The 26,352-nt window shown below is 43.1% G+C and overlaps 1 protein-coding gene across 1 annotated transcript in view; it reads right to left on the bottom strand.

The window, feature by feature from the left end:
* LOC122665056 (mediator of RNA polymerase II transcription subunit 25-like) overlaps positions 1-26,352 on the bottom strand; it is a 162,393-nt gene that overhangs the window by 40,975 nt on the left and 95,066 nt on the right. The window contains exons 7-8 of the mRNA XM_043861111.1: positions 17,177-17,387; positions 16,226-16,620 (exon numbers count right to left, since the gene is read on the bottom strand). Coding sequence (XP_043717046.1) covers positions 16,226-16,620; positions 17,177-17,387 — 606 coding nt within the window. The remainder of the gene's footprint in view (positions 1-16,225; positions 16,621-17,176; positions 17,388-26,352) is intronic.

The following is a 26,352-nucleotide window of genomic DNA, read 5'->3' as shown; positions in this document are numbered from 1 at the left end:
TGAAGAGGTACCGATGGTGTGAAGTATGGTTCAGACTCCCAAAAGACCACATCCATGGTGACAAAAAGTTTCTGTGTGGGTGGGTGATAACACTTATACCCTTTTTGTGTGGCGGAATAGCCAAGAAATATGCACCGAAGCCCCTTCGGATCAAACTTCCCATGAGGATGATGATTTCTAGCAAGGACCACATAGCCAAATACCTTGGGTGGAACAATAAATGTGGAAGATCCCACTAGTACATCCAATGGGAAGCGACCAATAAGGACCCTGGAAGGGAGTTGATAAATCAGGTAAGTTGCTACAAGAATGGCATCTCCCCAAAAATGGGGTGGGACATTTATGGTAAACATAAGTGTCACAACCCGGCCCGGTTAATAAGGGCCAAGTGTGACTGGATGTCTTTGACATCCAACCAATCCCAAGGATCGCAAGTGCAGTACTCCATTCACAGCCAAATATCTCAAATACAGAATCAGACGCAGCGGGAACAATTAAATAATAGAGATAACATCGATAATAAGAGAAGTCTAAATGATAAAGCCTTTGTATTAATGATAAAACTTGTGTTACAGCTATACAGTTTACAAAAGTACCACAAGGTATAACTAAACAAGAAACTATACTATATCTACATAAAAACGATTTATAAATACAAAAGAGTGGGGGAGAAGCCTAGACTGCCAGGCCCAGATCAGGAGAAAGCACAGTCATCACATATGCATGCAGCATCGTGTACCGCAAACTCCTGAGCCACAAAACCACCATCAGAAGGGAGATCCAACGCGGGAGCAGCCCCAAGAGGAATGTCAACGGAAACAACCATGTCATCTATAAAATAACGTTAACCACAGGAGTGAGCTCCACTGAGCCTAGCAAGGGAAACACACAAGCAGATGCATATAGTCCATGATGAATGACTTAAATCTAAGTATACTTCTAGCATCAGATACTAAGTCTCATTGGGGTATAAATGCTACTGTAGTAGGTATGATATTCTCAGTCACGGAATGAACTCATCGGTCTTCCCAAGAATACCACTCTACTATAGTGGGGACCCGCCAGTTCCGGAATGAACACATCGGACCCCAGCAAACCCCCAATGATAACCCTACTATTTGTTCCCATTCCTGTATGAACACATCGGACCTGGGACAGTGAATGACATTCTGGTATGAACACATCGGACCTACCACGGGTTACCCAACATCTAAACCCTTGTTGGTAAGGGCCGTAGCACTAGGTTCATGCTAATCCTAACCATATGCAACTAACATGATGGCAAATGAATCATAATAGATAATTAAGCAATTTTGTCCAGCAACATTACCATAAATCATAAATTCCAAGAACAAGTAATCAATGCAAATGCAACGTGGATATGCAATCTAAAATCATGCACAACTAATGCAAAGAAATTAAAGCTATAAAAGTACATGATCAGTGTTATCAGTTTGATGCATGATATGGCAACCATAACAAACAGAAATTAAATATCACAAACATGCCGAAATTAAAATCAAAATCCCCTTACCTGAGTTTGAGAACTAACTACACAACAGGGATCCAAACTCCAACACAAACCTCACCAATGAGAGGGGAAATAATCCTAATTAGACATTAAATAACATGAATTAGATGTAGAAGTAACCCTAGGTCAAACCCTAAACAACCATAACAAAAAAAAAAAACACAGCAGGGAGGAGCCGGATGGAGTCTGGCACAGGGGCCAGACGTCTACCTGGTACCTGCAACTCCATCCGGCTGCCCAAAACAGAATTGGGTTTTGAGCTGCACAGCCATGGATCTTGACATGCACCACTAGAAAACCAAAAATTGGGATAGGGGGGAAGGAGAATATGACAATTGAGTCAAAACAACTCAAAAACATGATGGGTTTAGAGATTTAACAACAAAACCCCCAATTTACCAAGGTTGAGCTGAATTGAGTTAAGAACTCAGCAAAATTTCAGGAAGAGGGGAGAAATTGGGGAAATCAGAAATGACTTGAGTGACCTACCAAGATGTGTGATGGAGAAAGTGGTAGTACACAATCGTATTGCCCTTCCCAAGGCTTCTCCTACCAAAATCCAAGAAGATCAAGCCTTCTTCTCCCTTCCTATTCTTCTTCTTTCTCCCTAGAGCTGAAACCGAATTCTGGTTTGGTTAAGAATGATATCCTAAGGCTAAGCTTGTTTATATACTTAGCCTTACTGAGGGCTGTTTGGTTGGGTCTTAATAAAAATTAGTTTTGAAAATCTAATTCTATAAACTAATTATATTAGAAATAACTACCTAAAACTTAGGCTACAAGGCCGCTGGAGGAAGGAGGATTGGGGATTAGACTGCTGGAGGAGGTTGGCCTCTCCCTTGGGCTAAAAGGCATCTGGAGTGTCATGTTGGAGCTCTCGCTCTGGGGAGAGTTCTTCATGGATAAACTGCTGATAAATTGCCATCTCGCGTTGGTTTTCTCTCATGGGGTGGGCTCCAAATCTTGGAGAAAACCTTGGCATGCAAGGACATCCTGTTGTCCAGGTCTAGGTGGCTCATTGGTATAGGCGACATTTTATTCTAGTTGGATGATTGGACTGGAGAGGGGCCTTTGATAGATCATGTGGATAATGCTCCCCAGATTGACACCTCTCTTCGAGTTAATGATGTGCTGGGGGTGGACGGCGGCTGGAACCAGGCCGTTATTGGTCAGATTGATGCAGATGAGGTTAGACAAGGGATACTCCAGGGTGGCTATGTGCTCTCAGGGAAGGCGGGCAGGCTGGTTTGGACTCCCGCTAGTCATGGTTGCTTCTTTATGAAGTCTGTGTGGAACGAGTTGAGAGGTCGCTCGCCTGAGATTGGCTATTCCAGATGGATTTGGAACCAGACACTGCCGACAAAAATTGCCTTTTTATGTGGCAGCTCTTTAATGGTGCAATACCTACAGACGAATCGGTGATGAAGGTTGGTATCCCCTTGGCTTCAAAGTGCAACTGTTGTGGGAGCCCAAGAAGTGAGTCGACAGATCATTGTCTCGTCTCTGGTGGGACTGCTACTAGGGTGTGGAGATTTTTCTCGGGGATCTTTGATGCCCCAGTTGTTTTTGCACAGGATGTTAGAAGCCGGATTTTATTGTGGCATGAATCGGTTAGTTGCAATAGTCTTGTGGCCTATATAGCTGGATTCCTGCCCTCCTTGATCGTGTGGGAGCTTTGGAAGGAAAGACGTAATAGAAGACATGGGGAACGGATGAGGTCGGCTCGGGGTGTCATTGGCAGTATAGTGGCTTGGGTGAGATGCCTGTCGTTGCCCACCAAGCTTGGAAAAAGCCCTTCGATGAGGGAACAACAAATTCTTGGCATCTTTGGAATTGCAGCCCCGCCACCTAGGATAGCTCGGCCTATCCTGGTTTACTGGTGCCCCTCATTTGTTGTTGGGGTAAAATCCACACATCACCTTAGATGGTTTTGATGATAACAAATAAGTTAGTTGAACTAACTTGTGTTATATTGTATAGAGACCTTACATCAAATAAAGCATCAAGGGGGAGCTTATACAAACTTGTTGAACCAAGACAATGTATCAAAGAATGGTGTGAAGAAAAAGACTGAGAAAAGGACTAGGTTCAAAGACCATGTTCAAGCATCTAAGAGCTTTTAAAAGCATGTGTTCAATGTTTTTGTTTTAAGATGTAGTTAAAGTTTAAGTCCATTTGCAATGCACACACTCACGCATGCATACATGTAGAGTGACTCTAGGAGGTGTTTTTACATGGACCTAACCTAAGCAAATGGCCCCACACTTGTCCAAACATGGACTTAGCCATTTTCAGCAAAATCAGCTGATCCGGCATACCGAATCCGAATCCGGCATGCCGAATCCATCTTGACATGTTTGTTTGCAATCTCAGGGTTTGCTCACAAAGAGCAACCGGAATGTGCTACATTTGATCCGGCATACCGAATTGAGAATCCGGCATGCCGAATCAGATCCAGCATACCGAATTGCAATATGTCTGTTGGGAATTAGCCGTTTGACAACGGATAGATTCCATGATCCGGTACACCGAATTGGGAAACGGCATACCAGATTAGGACAGAATTATATCCTAAAATGGCAATGAACCTTAGATGCTTTGAGCATCTTTGCCTATAAATAGGTAAGCTCATTTGGACTAATTACAATCAATTAAGACTAATCAAAGCATCGCAAAGGCATTCGAACTTGAACATTCAAAGTGTTGAAGCATTCATTCATCAAAGCATTCAAGTTCACTTCCCTCTCTAGCTAATTATATTCACTTAGCATTGAAACTTCAAAGTGGAAGTTAGCTACACATTCACTAAGGTTGAGGTAATCCTTACTTAGTAAAGTTTTCTTTATTATATGTTGTGAGTCCTCTTGCTCGAAATCAAGAGTAGTTAATTGTGTTGAGTCCTCTTGCTCGTCAATTAAGAGTAGTTGGTGGTGTGAGTCCTCTTGCTCCTAATCAAGAGTTGTACGAGTTCTCTTGCTCATTCTCAAGATTCTTATTAGTGCAATTCTCTCTAAGGTGAGAGGAGTGGACGTAGGCATAATTGGCCAAACCACTATAAACGATTGTGTTACTTTTGCAATTTACTTGCTAAGTTTTATTAATTGTTTATTTCCGCACTATTCCCACTAGCTTCACCTATTCACCCCCCCTCTAGGTGAATTTACATTTAGTATCAAAGCGGGAGCTCAAGACCGTGATTGTTCTCAATCCAACTAAGAGTAAAGACCATGGGATCCTCTGTCAATCGTAAGATTGAAGGATATAATATTACCCGACCACCCTTCTTTGAAGGTGAAGGATTTTCCTATTGGAAGAATCGCTTCAAGAACTTCGTTTGTGCCAACAATATCGATGCATGGGAAGTAATAAAAAATAGACCAAATACCATAGATAAGCCCAAAGAAGAATGGACCCCTGCTGAAAAAGGAAAGATGCAACTCAACTATGTAGCTATAAGCTATATTCAATGTGCTCGAGGAGAAAAGGAGTACAATAGAACATGCATGTGTGACTCCGCTAAGGAGATGTTTGACAAGTTAGTTGTTACCTATGAAGGTACGTCTGAAGTCAAACAATCTAAAATCGATATGCTTGTAAATGAATATGAATTGTTCAAAATGAAAAATGATGAATATATCTATGCAATGTTTACTCGTTTTACTAATATTATGAACAAGCAGAAGGGTTTAAGAAAAGTTTATTCTAATGGAGAAAATGTCCGAAAGATATTGAGATCCCTTTCAAAAGAATGGAGACCCAAGACTACAGCAATCAAAGAGTCCAAAGACATAGACAAGCTAAGCCTAGATGAGCTTTTGGGATCTCTACAAACTCATGAAATGGAGCTTAAACTGGATACCAAGGAAGATGAGCCTAAGGAACCAAAGAAGAAAGTTGTGGCTTTCAAATCTTATGAAATAAGTGACGATGAAGAAGAGCTTTCGGAGGACGACATTGCGTATCTTACCAAAAAGTTCTCAAGGTTCCTAAAGAATAAAGGTAAGACATCATTCAACAAAAGGAGGTTCTCAAAAGATCAGAAAGGTAAGAGTCTTTCAAAAGATGCCACTGACTCCTCTTCCAAAGATATCATTTGTTATGAGTGTAGGAAAACAGGACATTTTAGGAGAGATTGTCCCAAAATGAAGAAGTACAAAAAGGCCTACAAAGCCGAATACACTCTTGATTCAAGCGATGAAGAAGAAGATGACGAAGTATCTCAAGATGAAGAAGAACAAACCAATCTCGCATTCATGGCTACTGAAGATGAAGAATCTCAAAATGAGATAACCCCCACTTCTCCATCTCATAAAGATAAAGATTTTTTAGAGCTAGAAGAGGCTTTTAAAGATCTCTATCAAAATAGTTTGGAACTAGCAACCACCAAAAAGAATCTCTTGAATGAGATCAACACTCTTAAGGACCAAAACCCATTCCTAACTTCTCAAGTGAACAACTTAAAAGAAGAAAAGGACAAATTGTGTAAAGCCTTAGAGTCATTCACAAATGGTAAGAAAACACTTGATATTCTACTTGGAAATGCCTCTAAAACACCTTTCAACAAAGAAGGGGTAAGCTATGAAGTAAACAAGAATTCAAATCAAACCAAAGAGGCAAGTTCAAGTAAAATAGCAAGTAAGAAGGTAAAGAAGAATAAGTATTGCAACTATTGCAAACAGAGAGGACACTCTATTGAGGAATGCTACATTAGAAAGAAAAGTTCTCAATCCAAGAACACCAATCTCAATAGGAAGACCTCAAATATTCCTCAAGTGGTTGTTTGTAATAATTGCAATAAGAAAGGACATACCATTTGGGAATATCGTCACATGGACCAATCCTTTTTTCATCCTAAAAGACCCTATAATGGTCAAAATAGGAGAAGTTATCCTAATAGGCAAAGCTCAACTAGAACCCCACCAAAGGTACAAAGACCACCTAAGAACCAAGGGCCCTATAAAGCACCTCAAAACCAAAGACCTTGAAAACCTCAATCATACACAAATTGGTATGAGAACCAAAAGGGAAATGGTAACCAAATGATTTGGAAACCAAGAGGAATGTATGATACTAACAATTATGGACCCAACTCTCAATGGGGACCAAAAGTTTATTGAGTATCTCTTGTTTTGTAGAGCAACATGGAATGGTACATTGACAGTGGCTGTTTACAACATATGATTTCCAACCCAAAGTTGTTTTCCAAGCTCAAGAAGCAAAAAGGAGGATGGGTATCCTTTGGAGACAACAGCAAAGGTAGAATCATCGGAAATGGATCGATCAAATTTGGAGGTACAGTGATTTCTAATGTTAGTCTAGTTGATAACCTCAAGTACAATTTACTTCGTGTAAGTCAACTATGCAACATTGGATATTATGTAAATTTTAATGCCTCTAAATGTGAGATCAAGGATTCAAAAGCTAATGTGATTCTTGAGGGTTGTAAGAAGAATAATGTGTACACTTGCATATTTAGTGTAAATTCTGTTGATACATGCCTTATTTCAAAATCTGATGATGCTATTTTATGGCATAGGAAGTTGGGACACATTAATTCTAAAACTATTAGATCCCTATCCTCTAAAAATTTGGTGAGAAACCTACCTAAGTTGAACTTTGATAAACAACACACATGTGGAGCATGTCAAAGAAGTAAACTTACAAAGGTATCTCATAAGGCTATAAATTCTGTTGCTACATCAAGACCTCTGCAACTACTTCACCTTGATTTGTTTGGACCTATCCAAACCACAAGCCTAGGAGGTAAGAAGTATACATTTGTAATTGTAGATGACTACTCTCGTTTCACCTGGACCCTCTTTCTCAAGCATAAAAATGATGCGTTTGAAGAATTTGTGTTTCTTTGTAAGAGAGTACAAAATTAGAAGGACTACATGATTACCTCTATCAAAAGTGATCATGGCGGTGAATTTGACAATATAGACGAATTTGGTGAGTTTTGTCGAAAACAAGGTATAACTCATAACTTTTCGGCTCCTAGAACACCACAATCTAATGGTGTGGTTGAAAGGAAGAATAGAACTATCCAAGAAACGGCTAAGACAATGCTCAATGAATACTCCTTGCCTAAGTATTTTTGGGCCGAAGCTGTTCACACAGCATGTTATGTGTTAAACCAGGTTTTTGATATGACCTATTTTGTTAAAAACCCCCTATGAATTTTTCCATAATAAACTTCCTAAAGTTGATTACTTTAAAGTGTTTGGTTGTGCTTGTTTTATTCTTAACACTAAGGACAACTTAGGAAAGTTTGAAGAAAAGGCCGATGATGGTATTTTTCTAGGCTACTGCACAAATAGTAGAGCTTATAGAGTCTTTAATAAAAGAACACTAGTTGTGGAAGAATCTATGAATGTTAAATTTGATGAATCTATGGCAAAAGAAAAATATAAAGACCTAGAAGAAGATGATGAGGATGAAGTACTTGAAATTAGGAAGAGAGTTGAAAAAGTCACTCTAGATGAACCTAATGATCAAGTACATCAATTTCCCAAAGAAATTAGAACTGTTAAAGACCACCCTCTTGACCTTGTCATTGGAAACCTTGATAAAGGTATACAAACTAGGAGTAAAATCCAAACTGTTTGTTCCAATGTGGCTTTCATTTCTACCATCGAACCCAAGAATATCAAAGAAGCACTTTTGGATAGTAATTGGATAATTGCTAAGTAAGAAGAGCTCAATCAATTTGAATGAAATCAAGTTTGGGACTTAGTGCCAAGACCATCTAACACCAAAATTATTGGAACTAGATGGGTATTTAGAAATAAACTTGATGAAGATGGTAATATTACTAGAAACAAGGCTAGACTGGTTGCCCAAGGCTATAACCAACAGGAAGGTATTGACTTTGATGAGACATATGCACCTGTAGCAAGACTAGAATCTAATAGAATGTTGCTTGCGTTTGCTTGTAAGAATTTTAGGTTACATCAAATGGACGTGAAGAGAACATTTTTAAATGGCTTCATCAATGAAGAAGTACACGTCATTCAACCCCCTGGATTTGAAGACCCAAAGCATCCTGACTATGTCTACAAATTGAAGAAAGCTCTCTATGGCTTGAAACAAGCTCCAAGAGCATGGTACAACAGGCTGAGTAAGTTCCTGATAGATGATGGTTTTACTATGGGTAAGATAGATACTACTCTCTTTGTGAAACATAGAAATAAAGACCTAATTCTAGTTCAAATTTATGTAGATGACATCATTTTTGGCTCTACCAATGAATCTCTATGTCTTGATTTTAGTAAGAGTATGAGTAGTGAATTTGAAATGAGTCTTATGGGTGAATTGAATTTCTTTTTAGGACTTCAAATAAAACAGACCCCTAATGGGATTTTCATTAGTCAAACCAAGTATCTTAAAGAACTGTTAAAGAAGTTTGACATCAATGGACAGAAGTCATCCTGTACTCCAATGAGCACATCTGTAACTCTGTCTAAGGATGAAGATGGAATCCCAGTTGACCCAACTAAGTATAGAGGCATGATAGGTAGCTTACTGTACGTAACGGCTAGTAGACCGGATATTATGTTTAGTGTCTGTGCTTGTGCTAGGTTTTAAGCCCAGCCTATGCAATCTCATTTGAGTACTGTAAAGAGAATCTTTAAGTACTTAAAAGGAACTCCAAGCATTGGCTTATGGTACCCAATCGACAATGACTTTAACCTTATTAGCTTCTCTGACGCCGACTTTGCCGGGTGTCATGTTGATCGGAAGAGTACAAGTGGTACTTGTCACTTTCTTGGATCATGCTTAGTTTCGTGGTTTAGTAAGAAGCAAAATGCAGTCACTCTATCTACCACCGAAGCTGAATACATCGCCGCTGGACGATGTTGTGCACAAGTGTTATGGATGAGGCAAACTCTCCAAGACTATGGAGTTAAGTTTGACACTTCCTCAATCCAATGTGATAACACCAGTGCTATTAATCTCAATAAAAATCCGATTTTACACTCTCGAGCTAAACATATTGATATCCGTCATCACTTCTTACGTGATACTGCTCAAAGAGGTGAAATTCGTCTTGATTATATTGAGACCGAGAAGCAACTTGCGGATATCTTCACCAAACCCTTGAGTGAAGAGAGGTTCTACTCTCTTAGAAAAGACCTAGGGTTATGCAATCCCTTTGATTAAAGTTTGGTTGTTCATGTATTGAAAGTACATTTTGCTTGAAAAATGAATTTTGTTGCTGAAACAGCCGATTCGGCATATCGATTCCAAATTCGGCATACCGAATCACTCACAGTGGTTATTTACCCTCCGGAGTGATCTTTATTGTTATTTCCTCCCTTGTCTCTTTTTGATAATGCCAAAGGGGGAGAGAAATTGGGTTTTGAATTGAATTTGAATTTGGATTTATGTTTTGACTATGTTTTGCTAATGCTATGTAAACCTTTTCATTTCAATTAGTCAATGCAAGTTTTTTTTTCATTAATGCATATTGTGTGTTTCTTGATACTATCTTGATATTTTAATATTTGGTACTAAGTTATTTGTCGTCATAAAACAGGGGGAGATTGTTGGGGTAAAATCCACACATCACCTTATATGGTTTTGATGATAACAAATAAGTTAGTTGAACAAACTTGTGTTATATTGTATAGAGACCTTACAACAAATAAAGCATCAAGTAAAGGGGAGCTTATACAAACTTGTTGAACCAAGACAAAGTATCAAAGAATGGTGTGAAGAAAAAGACTGAGAAAAGGACTAGGTTCAAAGACCATGTTCAAGCATCTCAAATACAAGAGCTTTTAAAAGTATGTGTTCAATGTTTTTGTTTTAAAATGTAGTTAAAGTTTAAGTCCATTTGTAATGCACACATTCACGCATGCATACATGTAGAGTGACCCTAGGAGGTGTTTTTACATGGACCTAACCTAAGTAAATGGCCCCACACTTGTCCAAACATGGATTTAGCCATTTTCAGCAAAATCAGCTAATCCGGCATACCGAATCCGAATCCGGCATGCCGAATCCATCTTGACATGTTTGTTTGCAATCTCAGGGTTTGCTCACAAAGAACAACCGGAATGTGCTACATCTGATCCGGCATACCAAATTGAGAATCCGGCATGCCGAATCAGATCCAGCATACCGAATTGCAATATGTCTGTTGGGAATTAGCCATTTGACAATGGATAGATTCCATGATCCGGCATACCAAATTGGGAAACGGCATACCGGATTAGGACAAAATTATATCCTAAAATGGCAATGAACCTTAGATGCTTTAAGCACCTTTGTCTATAAATAGGTAAGCTCATTTGGACTAATTACAATCAATTAAGACTAATCAAAGCATTGCAAAGGCATTCGAACTTGAACATTCAAAGTGTTGAAGAATTCATTCATCAAAGCATTCAAGCTCACTTCCCTCTCTAGCTAATTATATTCACTTAGCATTGAAGCTTTAAAGTGGAAGTTCGCCACACATTCACTAAGGTTGAGGTAATCCTTACTTAGTAAAGTTTTCTTTACTATATGTTGTGAGTCCTCTTGCTCGAAATCAAGAGTAGTTAATTGTGTTGAGTCCACTTGCTCGTCAATCAAGAGTAGTTGGTGGTGTGAGTCCTCTTGCTCCTAATCAAGAGTTGTACGAATTCTCTTGCTCATTCTCAAGATTCTTATTAGTGCAATTCTCTCTAAGGTGAGAGGAGTGGACGTAGGCATAATTGGCCGAACCACTATAAACGATTGTGTTACTTTTGCAATTTACTTGCTAAGTTTTATTAATTGTTTTATTTCCACACTATTCCCACTAGCTTCACCTATTCACCCCCCCTCTAGGTGAATTTACATTTGTGTCGCTGAAACTAAACGTGGATGGGGCATGTAGAGGGAACCCTGGTGAAGGGGGAGGAGGAGGAATCATAAGGGACAGCAAGGGGGTGGTCCTAGCAGCCTTCGCTAACTTCTATGGCCCCTGTACGAACTCCATCGCTGAGCTACGGGCTTTGAGGGATGGTTTAAAGTTATGTTAGGAGTTGGGCCTCGTTGGGGTGGTGATTAACTCGGACTCTATCTCCACGATGCGCATGTTCAACCTCAAAAGGTGTGGATTATGGCAGGGGTGGTACTGGTTTCAGGAATCTTTGGAGATGATTGACTTGATCAAACCTTGCATCTCCTTTGCATATAGGGAAAGCAATAGGGCAGCAGACTGGTTGGCAAACCATGCTTGTGATGTCAGGCGGTCCACCACATTCCGTCAAGGCAACTTGCCCCAAGGAGACTTCCTACGTATGCTGAGGGAAGATAGATCTGGCTTGCCTGTGCTCAGGCAGTAGTGTGCTATGATCTTCTTTATTCTTTATTTGTTATTGGGTTAGGTGTAAGGCGGGATGTCCCCCCCGTGTATTCATTCATTCTTTTTGGAACTTAATAAAATTCTAGGGGCTGCCCTGGGTCCCAGAGAATATTCGGGTTTAAAAAAAAAAAAAAAACTACCTAAAACTTATGTTTAAGTCATGGGAAGTGATGTCATGTGACACAAGCGGGAATCCAGCCAGGGTAAACTATGGGAAGTTGGATTGCACACTGGGGACGTGGGTTCCACAAGAGGAAATTACCATTCTGCCCCTATATACTATTTAAATAAAAATTACTATATATAAACATACAAGAAGGGTTTCTCACCTACAAGCCGGTCTAAGATAGAGTAAGGTTTCGCAGGCTATCAATAAAGCATGCCAGACACAGGAAGCTGACGTGTTGTTGCCCATAGCATTGAGGCTAGCATAGGCACATAACCAGAACCTGAAATCACACAGGTTCCAAAAATTCAAATTTATTGCGGGTTTCCCAATAGGGAGTGTGCCACCTCAAGCATATGTCTGTTCTTGCGTTCAGCTACTCCATTCTAGGCTGAAGTATCCACAAAAGAAGTTTGGTGAATAATACCATGAGTGTCCAAATAAGTCCGAAAGGCCCCATCCATATATTCCTTGCCATTGTCAGACCGTAAAATTTTTACCTTTGCATCAAACTGGGTGTCGATCATCTTGGGAAACAACCGAAAACAAGCAAATACATCACTTTTGCTATGCATTAAATACACCCAAGTAGTACGACTATAGCAATCAATAAAAGTAACAAACCACCTAAATCCATAGGTAGACACACAACGAGCAAGTCCCCATACATCAGAATGAATTAATCCAAAAGGAGTCATACTTCGATGATCAAAAACAGGATAAACATTCCGAGTTTGTTTAGCAAGAATGCAAGCATCACATTATTCGGGTTACACCGTCTTATTAAACTAGGAAATATAGTTGATAAAACACGTAAAGGTGGATGCCCCAAACGGCAATGCCACTTATTTAACTCAAATAATGCAGAAGTAGAATCAGTAGATGATGTCTTGGATGTCAGTGTGGCTGGCGAACTGTCAAGCACGTACAAACCACCAACCACCTTACCACATGCAGTTGTATGACCCGTTACCAAGTCCTAGAACAAACAGTGAGTGGGAAAAATATTACTTTGCAGTTCACAAGTCCCTAGTAATACTACTAATGGACAATAAATTAGTAGAGAACTTAGGAACATGGAGAACAGAAGAAAGACAAAGAGAAGAAGTGCACTTAACGGATCCCTTGCCTGAGATTGGGGAAAGAGACCCATCAGCAACACGGACTTTATGCTGACCAGATAAAGGATAATATTTCAGAAAAAGGGAAGAAGAACCTGTCATGTGGTCGGTAGCATCCGAGTCAATGACCCAAGATTCGGGTATGACGGAGTTGCTATCCCCACTAAAAATACCAGTAGAAGGAGTGGTAGGACGATCGAATGGCAAGGAAATAGCTGAAGCAGCCACAGGAGGAGACCCAGACGAAGATGTATCCAGCCGAGTCATCATATTCCTGAGATTCTGAAGTTCTTCTACAACCTGGGGCAGAGATGGAGGGCTGGTCATCAGTAGTTGCTTGATTGGCCCAGGTAGTGTTGGACCAATTGGAAGCACCTCTCCCATGCCCGCAAGTGTCTGCAGACCCTGTAGCTTCCAGCATCGATCCTTAGTGTGCCATTCCTTTCCACAATGATCAGTCTTAATAGGAGGAAGGTCACCAGATGAACGATCACCACTGGAAGAGCGTGAAGAATTCCCACAGGAAGGGGCTGTAGGACCAGAAATAAGAGCTGAACGTTCCTGAGGAACAGGAGTAATCAAGGACTATCTTCGACTGCAAGAATAGCATATGCCTGCTCAAGAGTGGGAAGAGGTTCCCGATTCAGAATGTTTGACCAGATCGGATCAAATTCTATATTAAGGCCAGCCAAAAAATCAAACACTCGTAAGCCGTCTTCCCATTTCTGGAAAGCAGTGGCATCCGTATCACAGGTTGCAGTGTAGGTGCCCAAAAAATCAAGTTGCTGCCACAGTGTGCACTTCTTATTGTAGTATTGACATAGGGATAACTCCAACTGCTTTGTCAAGTGGATCTTCTGGCGAAGTTCATAACATTGGGCTGCATTCCCAACCTGCGCCTTCCAAATTTTGGCTGCCAAATCAAGTAGAAGATAACGACCAGCAATCTCTTGCTCTATTGAATTCACCAAATATGACATAACCAGGAAGTTAAAATTCATCCACCTATCCTGGGCAGGACCAGCATCATTAGGCTTGACAGTGGTTCCAGTGATATAGCCAGAGAGACCACGGGAACCAATCGCAAACGAGCAAGAACGAGACCACAACAGATAATTGGCCCCATTTAACTTGATAGGAGTGGCTGGAAAAGGAACAAAATCACGCTGCGATGGGCCGTCATGGGCAGAGGAGGCAGACGTGATGTTAGAGCTGTCAGGCATAGTGGCTGGTCACAGGGAAAGGCTCAAAAAAGAGAGAAAAAAATTGCAGAAATTTTACTGCATAAGGAAACATATGGCAGAGAAAAAAAAGGCCCATGGTGGGAGTCAACTCACCACCAAGGGAGGGGAAAAATATAGCCAAGGTTCTAAGACTCGGGTCTCGGTGGCATCTCGGCCAAGCCAGAAACCGAGTCGAGTCGAGATCTCGGCAAGATCTCGGCAGGTTGCTGCATTTTTTTTTTTTTGACTCGGACCCCCAACTCGGTGGGTTTTACACATATTTTGGGTCTGAAACTTGGTATCCAGCCTACTTCAGGCCATTTAAACACAATGGCATGCCCAGATTTGCCAAAAAACAAGTCCAAATATGAGTTTTACTTTGGAATCCTACAAATAGGTGATGATTCTTGGACTGTTGGAGTTGAATCTTCACTTTAGCACTTGAATCTCACTTCAAACAATGCAATCCACCCAATATTTGAAAGAAAGAGGAAGAAATTTGAGGGAGAGAGTTGTTTGAGTGTTTTCCCCTTTGTTTAGAGAGCTATGGACAGAACTATTGACATTTCCGAGTTCTGTCCATTGCCCTCTTTTGATAAAAATGGGCACATGGGTCAAATGGGCAATTAAAATGGGTAAAAACCATGTTCTAACCCGATACCGAGATCTCGGCGAGATATTGAATGTTTAAAACTAAAAAAAAAAACTGGAAAAAATGTGTACCGAGACAATACCGAGATCTCGCCGAGAAAGTGTAATTTTAGAATGCGTATGGCATCTCATCTCGGGATCTCACGAAACCGAGAAACTCGGCTAGATCTCGGCGCGAGTTCCCGAACCATGAATATAGCGCAAGGCTTCGGGAAGGTCTCCCACGAGAAAAAAGAAGAAAGAGGTCGCGAGAGAGTGGCGGTGGGTTGGAGAGGGTGGCGGAGGCCTGGGAAGGCTGGCGGAAGAGGTGGCGGTGCTGTTGGGGGCTGGCGGAAGACTGGTGGAAGGGTTGGCTGCTGTCGGAGATGGTAGCTGCTGGCTGCTAGGGCGAGATCACGATGGAGAGAAAAAAAGAAAGGAAAAAAGGAAAAAAATATTAGATCCCATATTCATGGATTTTTGGCTCTGATACCATGTTGAAATCCTCGAATAATGGCTTGAGTCAGAGTGACTACAGCCGACCTTTATTTATAATAAGAGAAGGAATGTTCTAGAATGGATACAGGGACAATATTACCCCTATGACATTTTTACCCTTGAACCCATATTACAACAATTATTAATCCATTTGGTAATCTAGCTGGTTGAGATCTATATTTCTCACAAAGGCTAAGATGCATCTGGTATTCTGGTGTAAGTCATTATTATCCTCGATAGAGATTAAGATAAAAGTAGAAAATATGTATTTTCTTCTTCCTGCCATAGAGATAGATTTGGAATGTTAGACATAGCTTGAATTTCTTAGAGTCAAGGTTTTCCGAATTTATCAGTTATTATTGGACCATTACATACCACAGCAGTATCTATGAATGGATAAAATTGGATATGTAAGAGGTCCTACAAATAAAGCACCAGTTAAGTCAAAACTGAAACATACCAACCTGTAGCAAATGATAAGTGTCTTGATATGCTCCATATATTCCAATATCAAAGAACTTCTAAAGCGAAAAATAAAAGATATCGAAAGTTCTTCACCCAAAAAAATAATAATAAAAGAAAACAATACCACATTCATTGCACATTATATGGAAAAGATACAGATATGGTTATAAATGTGGTACAAGAGATTGCAATTTGCAGTTTATTTAATAAGCAATCGTATGATTAAAAATATGGAAGGAAAACGATACCTACCTCCCATACTTTTATATATCTGACTTGTGGTGGCTGTGTGCCTGATGTCTGTTGGGGCAAGGGCATGTCAGCTGCAGAATTATTTGTTGCACGAAGAGGTTGCATCCCACTCTGTACTTGTGGAGGCATTCCAGGAGTGGGAATCATTGTGCGAGCTCCAGATGAAACACCTGATGGACCAATGTTGTTCATTATATTTTGGTTCAAGCCAATTCCACTTTGTCCCATTTGTGTTCCTGAAGAATTTCCTTGGTTCATGCCAGGCACGGACTGACCCAGGCTTACATCACCTTGAAGATTATTCAATGCTTGTGAAATGGCTAGGCTCGAGTATCCAGTTGCAGTGGGAATATTTCCAACAGGAAGTGGTTGACGATTCATCAGTGATTCATTCACTGAAAAGAAAAGAATAAGATGTAGGTAACAAACATTCATCCAGGAAAAAACCAGATAAGCATCAGCCATTAGCATCATGTTGTTAGCATACCACCAGTGCCCAACTTGTAAATTCTACACCACTGTTTTACAGGTTTTCAATCTTTTATAGAATATCGCCGCCCCAGCATAATAATGTGCTCCGAAAGAGACAGGACATCCACAAATGTATGACAGTATCATTAATCCCATTCAATGAAATAAATTCTTCGTCATTGAATTCATGAGTAGTGAATGGAGCAATGAATTAGTGCAGTATCAGATTTGTGTTAACACAAAATTTGTATATAGAGAATCCAGTTTCCATGATTCACATGAGCAGTAGCATAAAGGTTTTGTGAGTTTATCATTAAAATCCAAGCATTTAGAATCTCAATGGCATAAAACTTATTCTTTTGGATTCACATACACACACGTAGAACGGAGAAAAAAAGATAAGGAAAAACATTCAACTACAGTCATAAAGGTGACAACCAGTCCCTGTCCACAAAAAAGACATTGCACATATGAAACCACCTGAAGGGACTGAGGTTGAAGGAGTCCCTGAAACTGCAGGAATTGAAGCTGTATCCATCTTTACTGGACTTTGATTTGATGCTAAACTTGTCATTCCAGGATGACTTAAAGCAGCATGAGCCTCCATGAAACTCTCTGACAGTAGAACAAGAAACTGCGGATTATTTAAGCTATCGGCAGATGGATCTGCTGCCTGTGGATTACGCTTTCCCTACAATGAGAGTAGTGAAGTCAGAAGCATTCCCAGCTTAAAAGACCAGTGGTATTGTTTGCATTAGATCAATAGTCCAAATAAAAATGTAGAACAATGCATCACAGAAAAAGAAAGAAAAGAAAAACTTACAACAAAACATGCCAAAAAAATTGCCTGTGATTGTAGCAGACTTAAAGCATTAGGTTGTGAATCACATGACAAGCATCCTGAGCTTCACGGTAACCCGAAAAATAGGTGACCAAAAGAACCAGGGGCAGGCCAAAGATAACCTTAGAAGTGGTGAAGAAAGACATGCATAGCTTAGGCCTTACCCCTGGTGTGACCTCAAATAGAGCTGATTAACCAAAAAAATAGGGACCAAAAGAACCAGGGGCAGGCCAAAGATAACCTTAGGAGAATTGGTGAAGAAAGACATGCATAGCTTAGGCCTTACCCCTAGTATGACCTCAAATAGAGCTTATTGGAGATCAAAGATCCATGCGGTCGACCCCATTTAGTTGGACTTTGTTTTGTTATTTACACCTCTACGAGACCTAGAGCAAAATGTTGGGCAGCGAAGTTGATTCTTTAAAAAAAAAGAAAAAAGAAAAGTTGATTCTTAATTTTAGAATAAAACTATTGCAAGTTGAAACACACATAAAAATTCAGCACGAGCCATCGCCTCCAGAATTTCTGTTATTCACAGAACAATGACCTCTCCTCCCCTTCCCGCCCCTGCTCCTCCTCCCCCTTCATCGCCATCCCTGCCTGTTTCTCCCGGCATCATCCCCCCTGCAACCTGCCCTTCAACCACCACCTCCACCACTCCTCCCCCCCTGCTGCCCTCCCCTCCACCCTCTGCTTCCCAATCTGCTCCCACACCCTCAGCTCCCCACGCCTCTTCTTCCACCGCAGGCCCCAAAAACTGGGCTGCTCTGCTCCAGCATTCTCCATCCACCCCCTTAGACACCTCCCTCTTCTATGCCAAACCCTCTTCTGAGAATGGAGCCCCGTTTGCTCTCTGTCCCTCCTCTATTCTCTCCCCCGAGCTCCCGAAATGGACCTCCTGTTTGGTGGGTCATTTCTTAGGCTCTCGCCCTCCTTTCAGCATCGTGCAAGCCTCCCTCACCAAACAATGGAAAGCTGCGGGAGTACTGGAAACCCACCTTCTGGACTCCGGAGTCTTTCTCTTCAAATTCTTCTCGGATGAAGCCAAATCCCGTGCACTAGAAGGAGCTCCTTGGATGGTAGGCTCTAAACCTATCTTCCTGCGTCAATGGCAGCCTCATCTCCTTCTCCACAAGGTCGACCTCAACACCATTCCCTTTTGGATCAAACTCCCTGGTCTTCCCCTGCATTACTGGACAAAAGAGAGCGTCAGTCGTATAGGCTCTGTAATCGGAATTCCCCTTCGCACTGACTTACGCACCATCAAGATGACCCGGCTTTCATATGCCAGGATCTGCGTTGAGATATCGGCAGACTCTCCTCCACCCTCGTCCATCTCCATCAAGGAAGAAGATGGCTTCTGGTTTGAACAGCCAGTGAGCTACGATTGGATCCCCCCCCCCCACTGCCTGCAATGCAAAAAATTTGGACATTAGAGCTCTGACTGCCCTGCTACCCCTCTCATCTACGGCCCTCGTCACAACTGTAGAGCAGCCATCGCCTCCAGAAGATCTTCACCCTGCAACGGTCTCTTTGACGACCCCACCAACTCCTCCTCCGCCGTCCAGGAACCAAAGCCGTAACTCAATCAAGCTCCACCACAGACGACGTCGCACCTTCCACCGTCACCGCGGCACCTCTACTACCACCGCAGGCAGAGCCACTGCTCGAGTCACCGAGATGGCTCCTTCTACTGAGGCATCTCTAGAGTCGCCTCCGCTGCAATGTTCAGAAGCCTCAATCCTTGCGCAAGCTACAATCTCTGAAGATTTCGAAAAAGGGATCTCTGATTTTGGATCTCCCCCTGGCGAGGTTGCGCTAACCTCTCTGGAGACATCCTCGACTCCCATCGCTGAGCTTGGAAAGGAAACTGTCTCCCCACCAACCCCCTCTGAACCTCTGTGCAGCTCCCTAAACCAGATTGTCCCCTTCGTACCAAGCTCTGCTGACCCCCTTTCGCAGAACCCCCATAGCCTTTCTCTCGCTAACCCCTCTTCCCCCGATCCCCCTTGGCCTGACACCCTTTCCCTTTCTAACCTCCCCCCTCTTTTATCTCTCCCTCCTCGCCCCCCCGACCCTAACTTTCCCTTTTTACCCCTCACTTCTTCTACCTTTTTACCTTTTCTACCCCCCTGCTTCCCACACCCACTACGACTAAAACTCTGCCCAAACCCAGCCCATCCCCTATTGGGCCTTCGTCTCAAGCCCATGATGCCCCCTTGCTCCCCAGGCCCACTCTGCCTAACACCCAACCCACACCCACCCCTGACCAGTCTTTGGCCCACAACCATTCCTGTCACTGGCCCACCACCTTGGCCCTCTCCTACAACCCTCCTCCTTTCCAGCCCACCCCTTCTCAGCCCACCCTGAACCCCTCTACCTCTTCCCAAACCCAGTCCTTCTTTACCTACAACCTACCCATAATTCAACCTCCAGCCCACCTATACCACAAACTATTTCCCAACCCCCCTAACCAATCCCTTACCAGATCTGTATCCTCCCCCTCTCTATCGGATTCCCCCCCTAGCCCCCACTCCCCTATTTCATCCCTCCGGGTGCCCTCACCCTCCCCCTCTCCCCCTCCCCCCCCGCAGGCCCTTTGTCCGCGATCCGGCTATTGTTTTCTCTCGTCGTCGCTACCGCAGCACCCCCCCGGTGCGCACCTTGCCTTTTCCTTTATAGTGCTCATGGTTGAAGGCTTTTTTTGGAACGTCAGGGGCTTTAATTCCCTGGCTAAGCACTTAGTGATCAGGTCCCTCATCAAATCCTCACATTCCTCCTTATGTAATCTTCTTGAAACCAGAGTTCAACAAGATAATGCAGCCCGAATAGCCGCCTCCATAGCTCCCTCTTGGTCCCTCCTCACCAATTACGCCCACTCCCCCCTTGGTAGGATCTGGTTCCTCTGAGATCCCTCCAAGCTCAACATCTCCCTCACTCACTCCTCCTCCCAGCTCCTCCACCTCAAGTGCTCCTCTCCCAATTTCCTCCCCTCCTTCTTTCTTACGATTGTCTATGCCTGCAACACTGCTACTGACCGGCCCTCCCTTTGGCTCGAGCTGTCTCACCTTAACTCCTCCATAAACTCCATCCCTTGGGGTTTAGGAGGAGATTTCAATGTGGTGCGTGCCCAAGTTGAGAAGCTCGGAGGTAGACCCATAGATTCTTCCTCCGTCCTTGCCTTCAATGAGTGTCTTGAAAACCTTGGCATTGACGACATCCGCTGGACTGGCTCCCACCTCACCTGGAACAACCGGCGTGTCGGCCCTGACCGTATTGCCTACAAGTTGGACCGCTTCCTCTCCAATGAGGCTTGGCTTTCCACCTTCCCCCATTCCCTTGCTAATTTCCTTCCCCAGGGCCTCTCTGATCATTGTCCCTGCCACATCCTCATCCAACCCTACTCCTCTTTCGGCCCTAAGCCTTTCAAATTCTTCGACATGTGGACCTCCCACCATCTCTTCCTTCCAACTGTCCTTAAGGCCTGGCGTATTCTAGTCCATTCCCCCTCCCTCCCCCTCATAGCTCTCTCCAGGAAGCTTCTCTCCACCTTCGGCAACATAAACTCTAGGCCTTCCTCCTGCAAATCCAATCTCTCCTCTGTTCAAGTCAAACTCCAAGCTGACCCCCTTAACCCTTCCCTAGCTTCGGAGAAAAAACTCCTCTCTGATGAGCTGTCCACTCTCTCCTCTCTTGAGGAAAGTTTCTTGCGCCAAAAATCTCGCATCCAGTGGCTTGAACTGGGAGATTCCAACTCAGCCTATTTTCACCGTTCCCTCAAAGCCAGGCTGAATTCAAATTCCATCACCCTCCTCCTTTCTCCTGATGGCTCCCCTTTTACCTCGGTCCATGACATCAAAGCTGCTGCCTCCTCCTTCTTCTCCGACCTCTTCAACCCTCCCCCTCTCCCTGTACATCCTATCCCCCCTCATATCATCCACAAATTCCTTCCCCCCCCCCCATCTAGCGGAATCTCTCATCAGCATTCCTTCTGACGATGAGATTTCCAGGGCTATTCACTCCCATAAATCCAACAAAGCTCCCGGTCCCGATGGTTTCAGCTTGGGGTTTTTCCTTACTTACTGGGATTCGATCAAAGGGGACCTCTTTAAAGCCATCCGGAGCTTCTTCTACAAATCCAGCCAACTTGCCCAGATCAACCAAACCTTCATCTGCCTCATCCCTAAAAAAGAGGGAGCCTCTTCCCTATCTGACTTCAGACCCATCTCCCTCTGCAATCACATCTACAAATTTATTGCCAAAATTCTTGCCAACAGAATCAAGGCGGTCATCCCCTCTCTAATCAGCCCCAATCAATCTGCTTTCATTGAGGGGAGAAGCATCGTAGACAACATCATTCTCTGCTCTGAGATTGTGCGGGGATTTGACCGCAAATCTCACTCCCCAACTGCCCTCATGAAAATAGACCTCTACAAAGCCTTCGACTCTCTTCGATGGGACTTCATCTGTGGTGTTCTATCTCAAATGGGCTTTCCCCCCGCCTTCATCCGTTGGATTCATGCTTGCATCTCCTCCCCCTCTTTCTCGGTTCTTGTCAACTGCTCTCCGGCCGGGTTTTTCCGCTCCAAGGTGGGCATTCGCTAAGGTTGCCCCCTCTCCCCTTACCTTTTCTCCATTGCCCTGGAAGTTCTTTCCCGCAGCATCCAATCCAAGACCGATCTTCACCTCTTCTCTCCCATTCCCAAATACAAACACATCAATCTCACCCACCTAGCTTTTGCGGACGATCTAATGATCTTCTCCAAAGCCTCCCATTCCTCCATCGCTGCCATTATGGACTCCCTCCATCTCTTTGAAACCCTCTCCGGCCTCCGCATAAGCCTCCTCAAAGTCAAAATCTTCCTCTCTGGCATTTCTGAGATGGACAAACCCTCTCTTCTTCACTTCACTAGCTTTTCCATTGGCTCTCTCCCTGTCAAGTACCTTGGCCTCCCTCTCATTCCGGCCAAGCTTTCCAACCACCATTGCGCTCCCATGTTGGATAAAATCCGCAAGAGACTCCAACTCTGGAAAAGCAAGCTCCTTTCCTATACAGGCCGCCTGGTCTACATCTGCTCCGTCCTCTAAGCCACCTACATCTACTGGAGTGGAATCTTCGGAATTCCCAAAGCTACCATCCAGGCAATGGAGCGCCTGTTCTGTTCCTTCGTCTGGAAAGGATCTGATGTCTCCAAGTTCCTCCACCCCATTAGTTGGAAGTCCATCTGCCTCCCTAAAGCTGAGGGAGGCCTGGGGATCCGGAGAATCAAAGACTCCGACACGGCTGGCATTCTCAAACTAATCTGGAGAATTTCCTCCCATCAGGATTCCATATGGGTTAGTTAGGTCTACTCCAACCTCCTCAAGTCCAACTCTATCTGGACTGTTTCTACCCCCTCTGATGCCTCCTAGGTTTGGAGAAAGATCCTCGCCCTCCGCCCTCTTGGCCTTCATGCCATCTCTACCTCCATTTCTAGAGGAACCCCCACCTCTCTGTGGCTTGACCCGTGGCATCCCCTTAGAGTCCTCTACTGTGTTCTTGGCCCCAAGGCAATCTATTCTTCTGGCCTTCCCAAGAATGCCCCCCTGTCCTGTCTCATATCCTCTGGCTCCTGGTCCCCCCCTCCTTTTCTCTCCCCCTCTATTACCTCGCGGATCTGGCCTTCTCTCCCCCCCTCCCTCCCCTCCCCCATCCCCATGCCGATAAAACCAGTTGGTTACCCTCCCCCAAGGGCCTCTTCAGTTTGAAATCAGCCTGAAACTTTGTTAGACCCACCTCTCCAACTATCCCCTAGCACAACCTTGTCTGGTTCAAGGGCCACATCCCCCGCCACAACTTCACTACCTGGAGAACCCTTCACTATTGCCTACCCACCCAAGCCTTCCTCATCCATCGCCATATCCCTGCTTCCCCTGCCTGCTCCCTTTGCTGGAATGGTCTTGAAGACATCCCCCACCTTTTCTTCAACTGCCCCTTCACCTCCACCATCTGGAAAAAAGCCCTCTCTTCCATTTGGCACCGCAACAGGCGTCCCCTCCACTTTGACCGTGAATGGCTCTAGGTAGCTAGTTCCTTTTCAGGATCTTCCAATTGCGACACTATAGGAAAGCTGGTTTTTGGAGCTGCTATTCACCACATTTGGATGGAGCGTAATCTTAGGAGATGTACTTCCAACTCCCGATCTTTTGATCTGATTTGGAAAGCCATCTCCTTTGAAGTCTCTTCCAAGCTCAGCCGCAGCCAACTTTGCGCAGTCAGGGATACCCCTAGAAATAGGCATATTGCTGTTTTTTGGGGCCTTGACCAGGCCTCTCTTTTCTCTTCCACCTCTGCGTAGGTTGGTTTGTTCCCCCCCCTCTCTCCCCCCTTGTACATTCTCTCTTTTCCGGCCCCCCTGGGGCCTGGTAATATATATTTATTCACCCAACAAAAAAATGTTGGGCAGCTAAAAAGCGAGACGTAACTAAGAAGGATCGATGCACTAGAGTTTGTGTCAATGTTGTTGTCACACCCCGGCCTGGTTAATAAGGGCATGGTGTGACTGGATGCCAACCGACATTTAACCAACCTCCAGGATCACAAGTGCACTCCCAATCACAGTTTATCATAATACAGTAATCAAAATGCAGCGGAAGAGAATAAATAATAATGATAACAACAGTAAATAAGAAGATCTAGATGATAAACTTAATATTTATATTCATTGAGACTTGTATTACAACTGTACAATTTCCAAAATAAAACAACTCCAGTGTGTATAAACCACTATATGTCAAAAGTGATTTAATAACACAAAAGAAACATAGCCTTGTCCGTCAGGCCAGATCATAGGAATGCGCATGCATCGCATAAGCAGGAAACATCATGAACTTCAAACTCCTGCACCACTCGACCATCATCGGTGTGGAAGTCTGAAGCAGCATCCAAGCCAGCTCCTGGTTCCTCACAACTAACCCTACCATCTAAAAAACAAAGGCTATCCAAGTGGGTGAGCTCCACTGAGCCCAGTAAGGGAAAACATGCACACAGATACAAATAGTCCATGATGCATGTCTTAAAGCTAAGCATGCAACTAATAACAGATTTAAGTCTCATGAGGTTTAAATGCTACTGTAGTAGGTATGATATTCTCAGTCCCGAAACCGCACACAACACATTGGTCACCCGAGAATACCACTCTACTACAGTGAAGACCCGCCAATTCCGGAATTACACATCAGACCCCAGTGAACCCTCAATGTTAACCTTACTGTTTGTTCCCATTCCGGTAATACACTTCGGATCTAGGATAATGAATGGCATTCCGGAATCAATCCTTCAGACTGACAACGGGTTATCCATCACCTCACCCCTGTTGGCAAGGGTCGTAGCATTGGGTTTATGATAGCCTAGCCATATGCATTTCTAACATGGATGTCATATGAATCAGCAATAGATAGTAAAGAAGAATCAGTTCCAACATTGTTTCTCAACACATCATTCATAAGTCACAATAATAAAATGCATATGCAATATGAAATGAAAACCTACGACATACATTCATCTAATGCAAAAAGGAAAGCCAAAAGAAATACGTGAGTATACATCTATTATGATGAATGAAATTGCAGCAAGCATAATCAAAATGAAAGAAACAAACACTCCCAAAAATTAAGGTCAAAATCCCTTACCTAGAGTTGGATGTTTGTACAAGTCAGTAGATGATCCAATTCCCAAATAAACCTCACCAAAAGGAAATTACAGCCCTATATACATATTACTTAACATAAATTAGCTCATGAAACAAGCCTAAGACAAAGACCTAAACATTAGGACCAAAATAGGGACTGTAGGGAAGGATCAGATTCAAACTAACCCAGGGACCGGTTGACCGTAGGGGTCACAGGTTCTGAATCCGATAGGTGTTGCAGAGCCTGGTTTTGAGATCCAATTTCATGGATCATGACATGCAAGGTTCCAAAATCACAAAAATTGACATAGGGGAGAGAGACTACACCAATTTCGTTGGACCAACCCAAATGCGTATAGGGTTTGAAGGGTGTAGTAACCAAATGCCTAGATTCTAGGTCTTGGAATGGCTTGAGTTACAAACTCAGCAAAAACAGAAAAAGAGAGGAAGAATTGGGAAAACATATTTGATTTGAGTGACCTACCAAGGTATAAGATGGAGAAAGTGGTAGTACACAACCGAATTGATCCTCTCTAAGCTTTCCCCAACACCGATTGTTAAGATCTCCAAGCCCTAGGTCTTCTTCTCCTTTCTTCTCTTTCTCTTTCTTTTCTCCTTAGAGCAGAATTAGTTTTGGTATGCATAAGAAATGAAATCTAAGACTAAGTATGGCTTATATAGGAAGGCTATACTGAGGGCTGTTTGGTTTGGGTTTAGTAAAATTAGTTTGGAAAATGTGACTCTCAAACCTAATTAAAGTCAACTAACTCACTAATAACTTATATTTAAGTCCCGGGACTGATGTCCTGTGACATAATTGAGGACCCGGTCAATTTGGAACACGGGCAGCTCGGTCCACACGGGAATGTGGGCCCCACAGGAGGAGAATTACATTTCAGCCCAATATCACATAATTAACGCATTAGTTTTATATATGTAATGATGGATTCTTACCTACAACCCGGCCTAAGAGATTGAGAGGTTTTGCATGTGCTCAATCCAGTATGTCTTGCATATAAAACTAATATGCTGGCCACCGCAAGGATCTTCAGATTCGATAATGGCTAACTGAGCTGGCTCCCCGGAATCCTCTATAGGCAAGTCAATGGATTGGTCCGAATCCACAACCGATGCAGCCCATAACA

This window comes from Telopea speciosissima, chromosome 6 (assembly GCF_018873765.1).
Source record: "Telopea speciosissima isolate NSW1024214 ecotype Mountain lineage chromosome 6, Tspe_v1, whole genome shotgun sequence".
NCBI classification, from domain to species: Eukaryota; Viridiplantae; Streptophyta; class Magnoliopsida; order Proteales; family Proteaceae; genus Telopea; species Telopea speciosissima.
The sequence above is the reverse complement of the archived record's forward strand: the minus strand, read 5'-3'. Positions and strand labels throughout refer to the sequence as shown.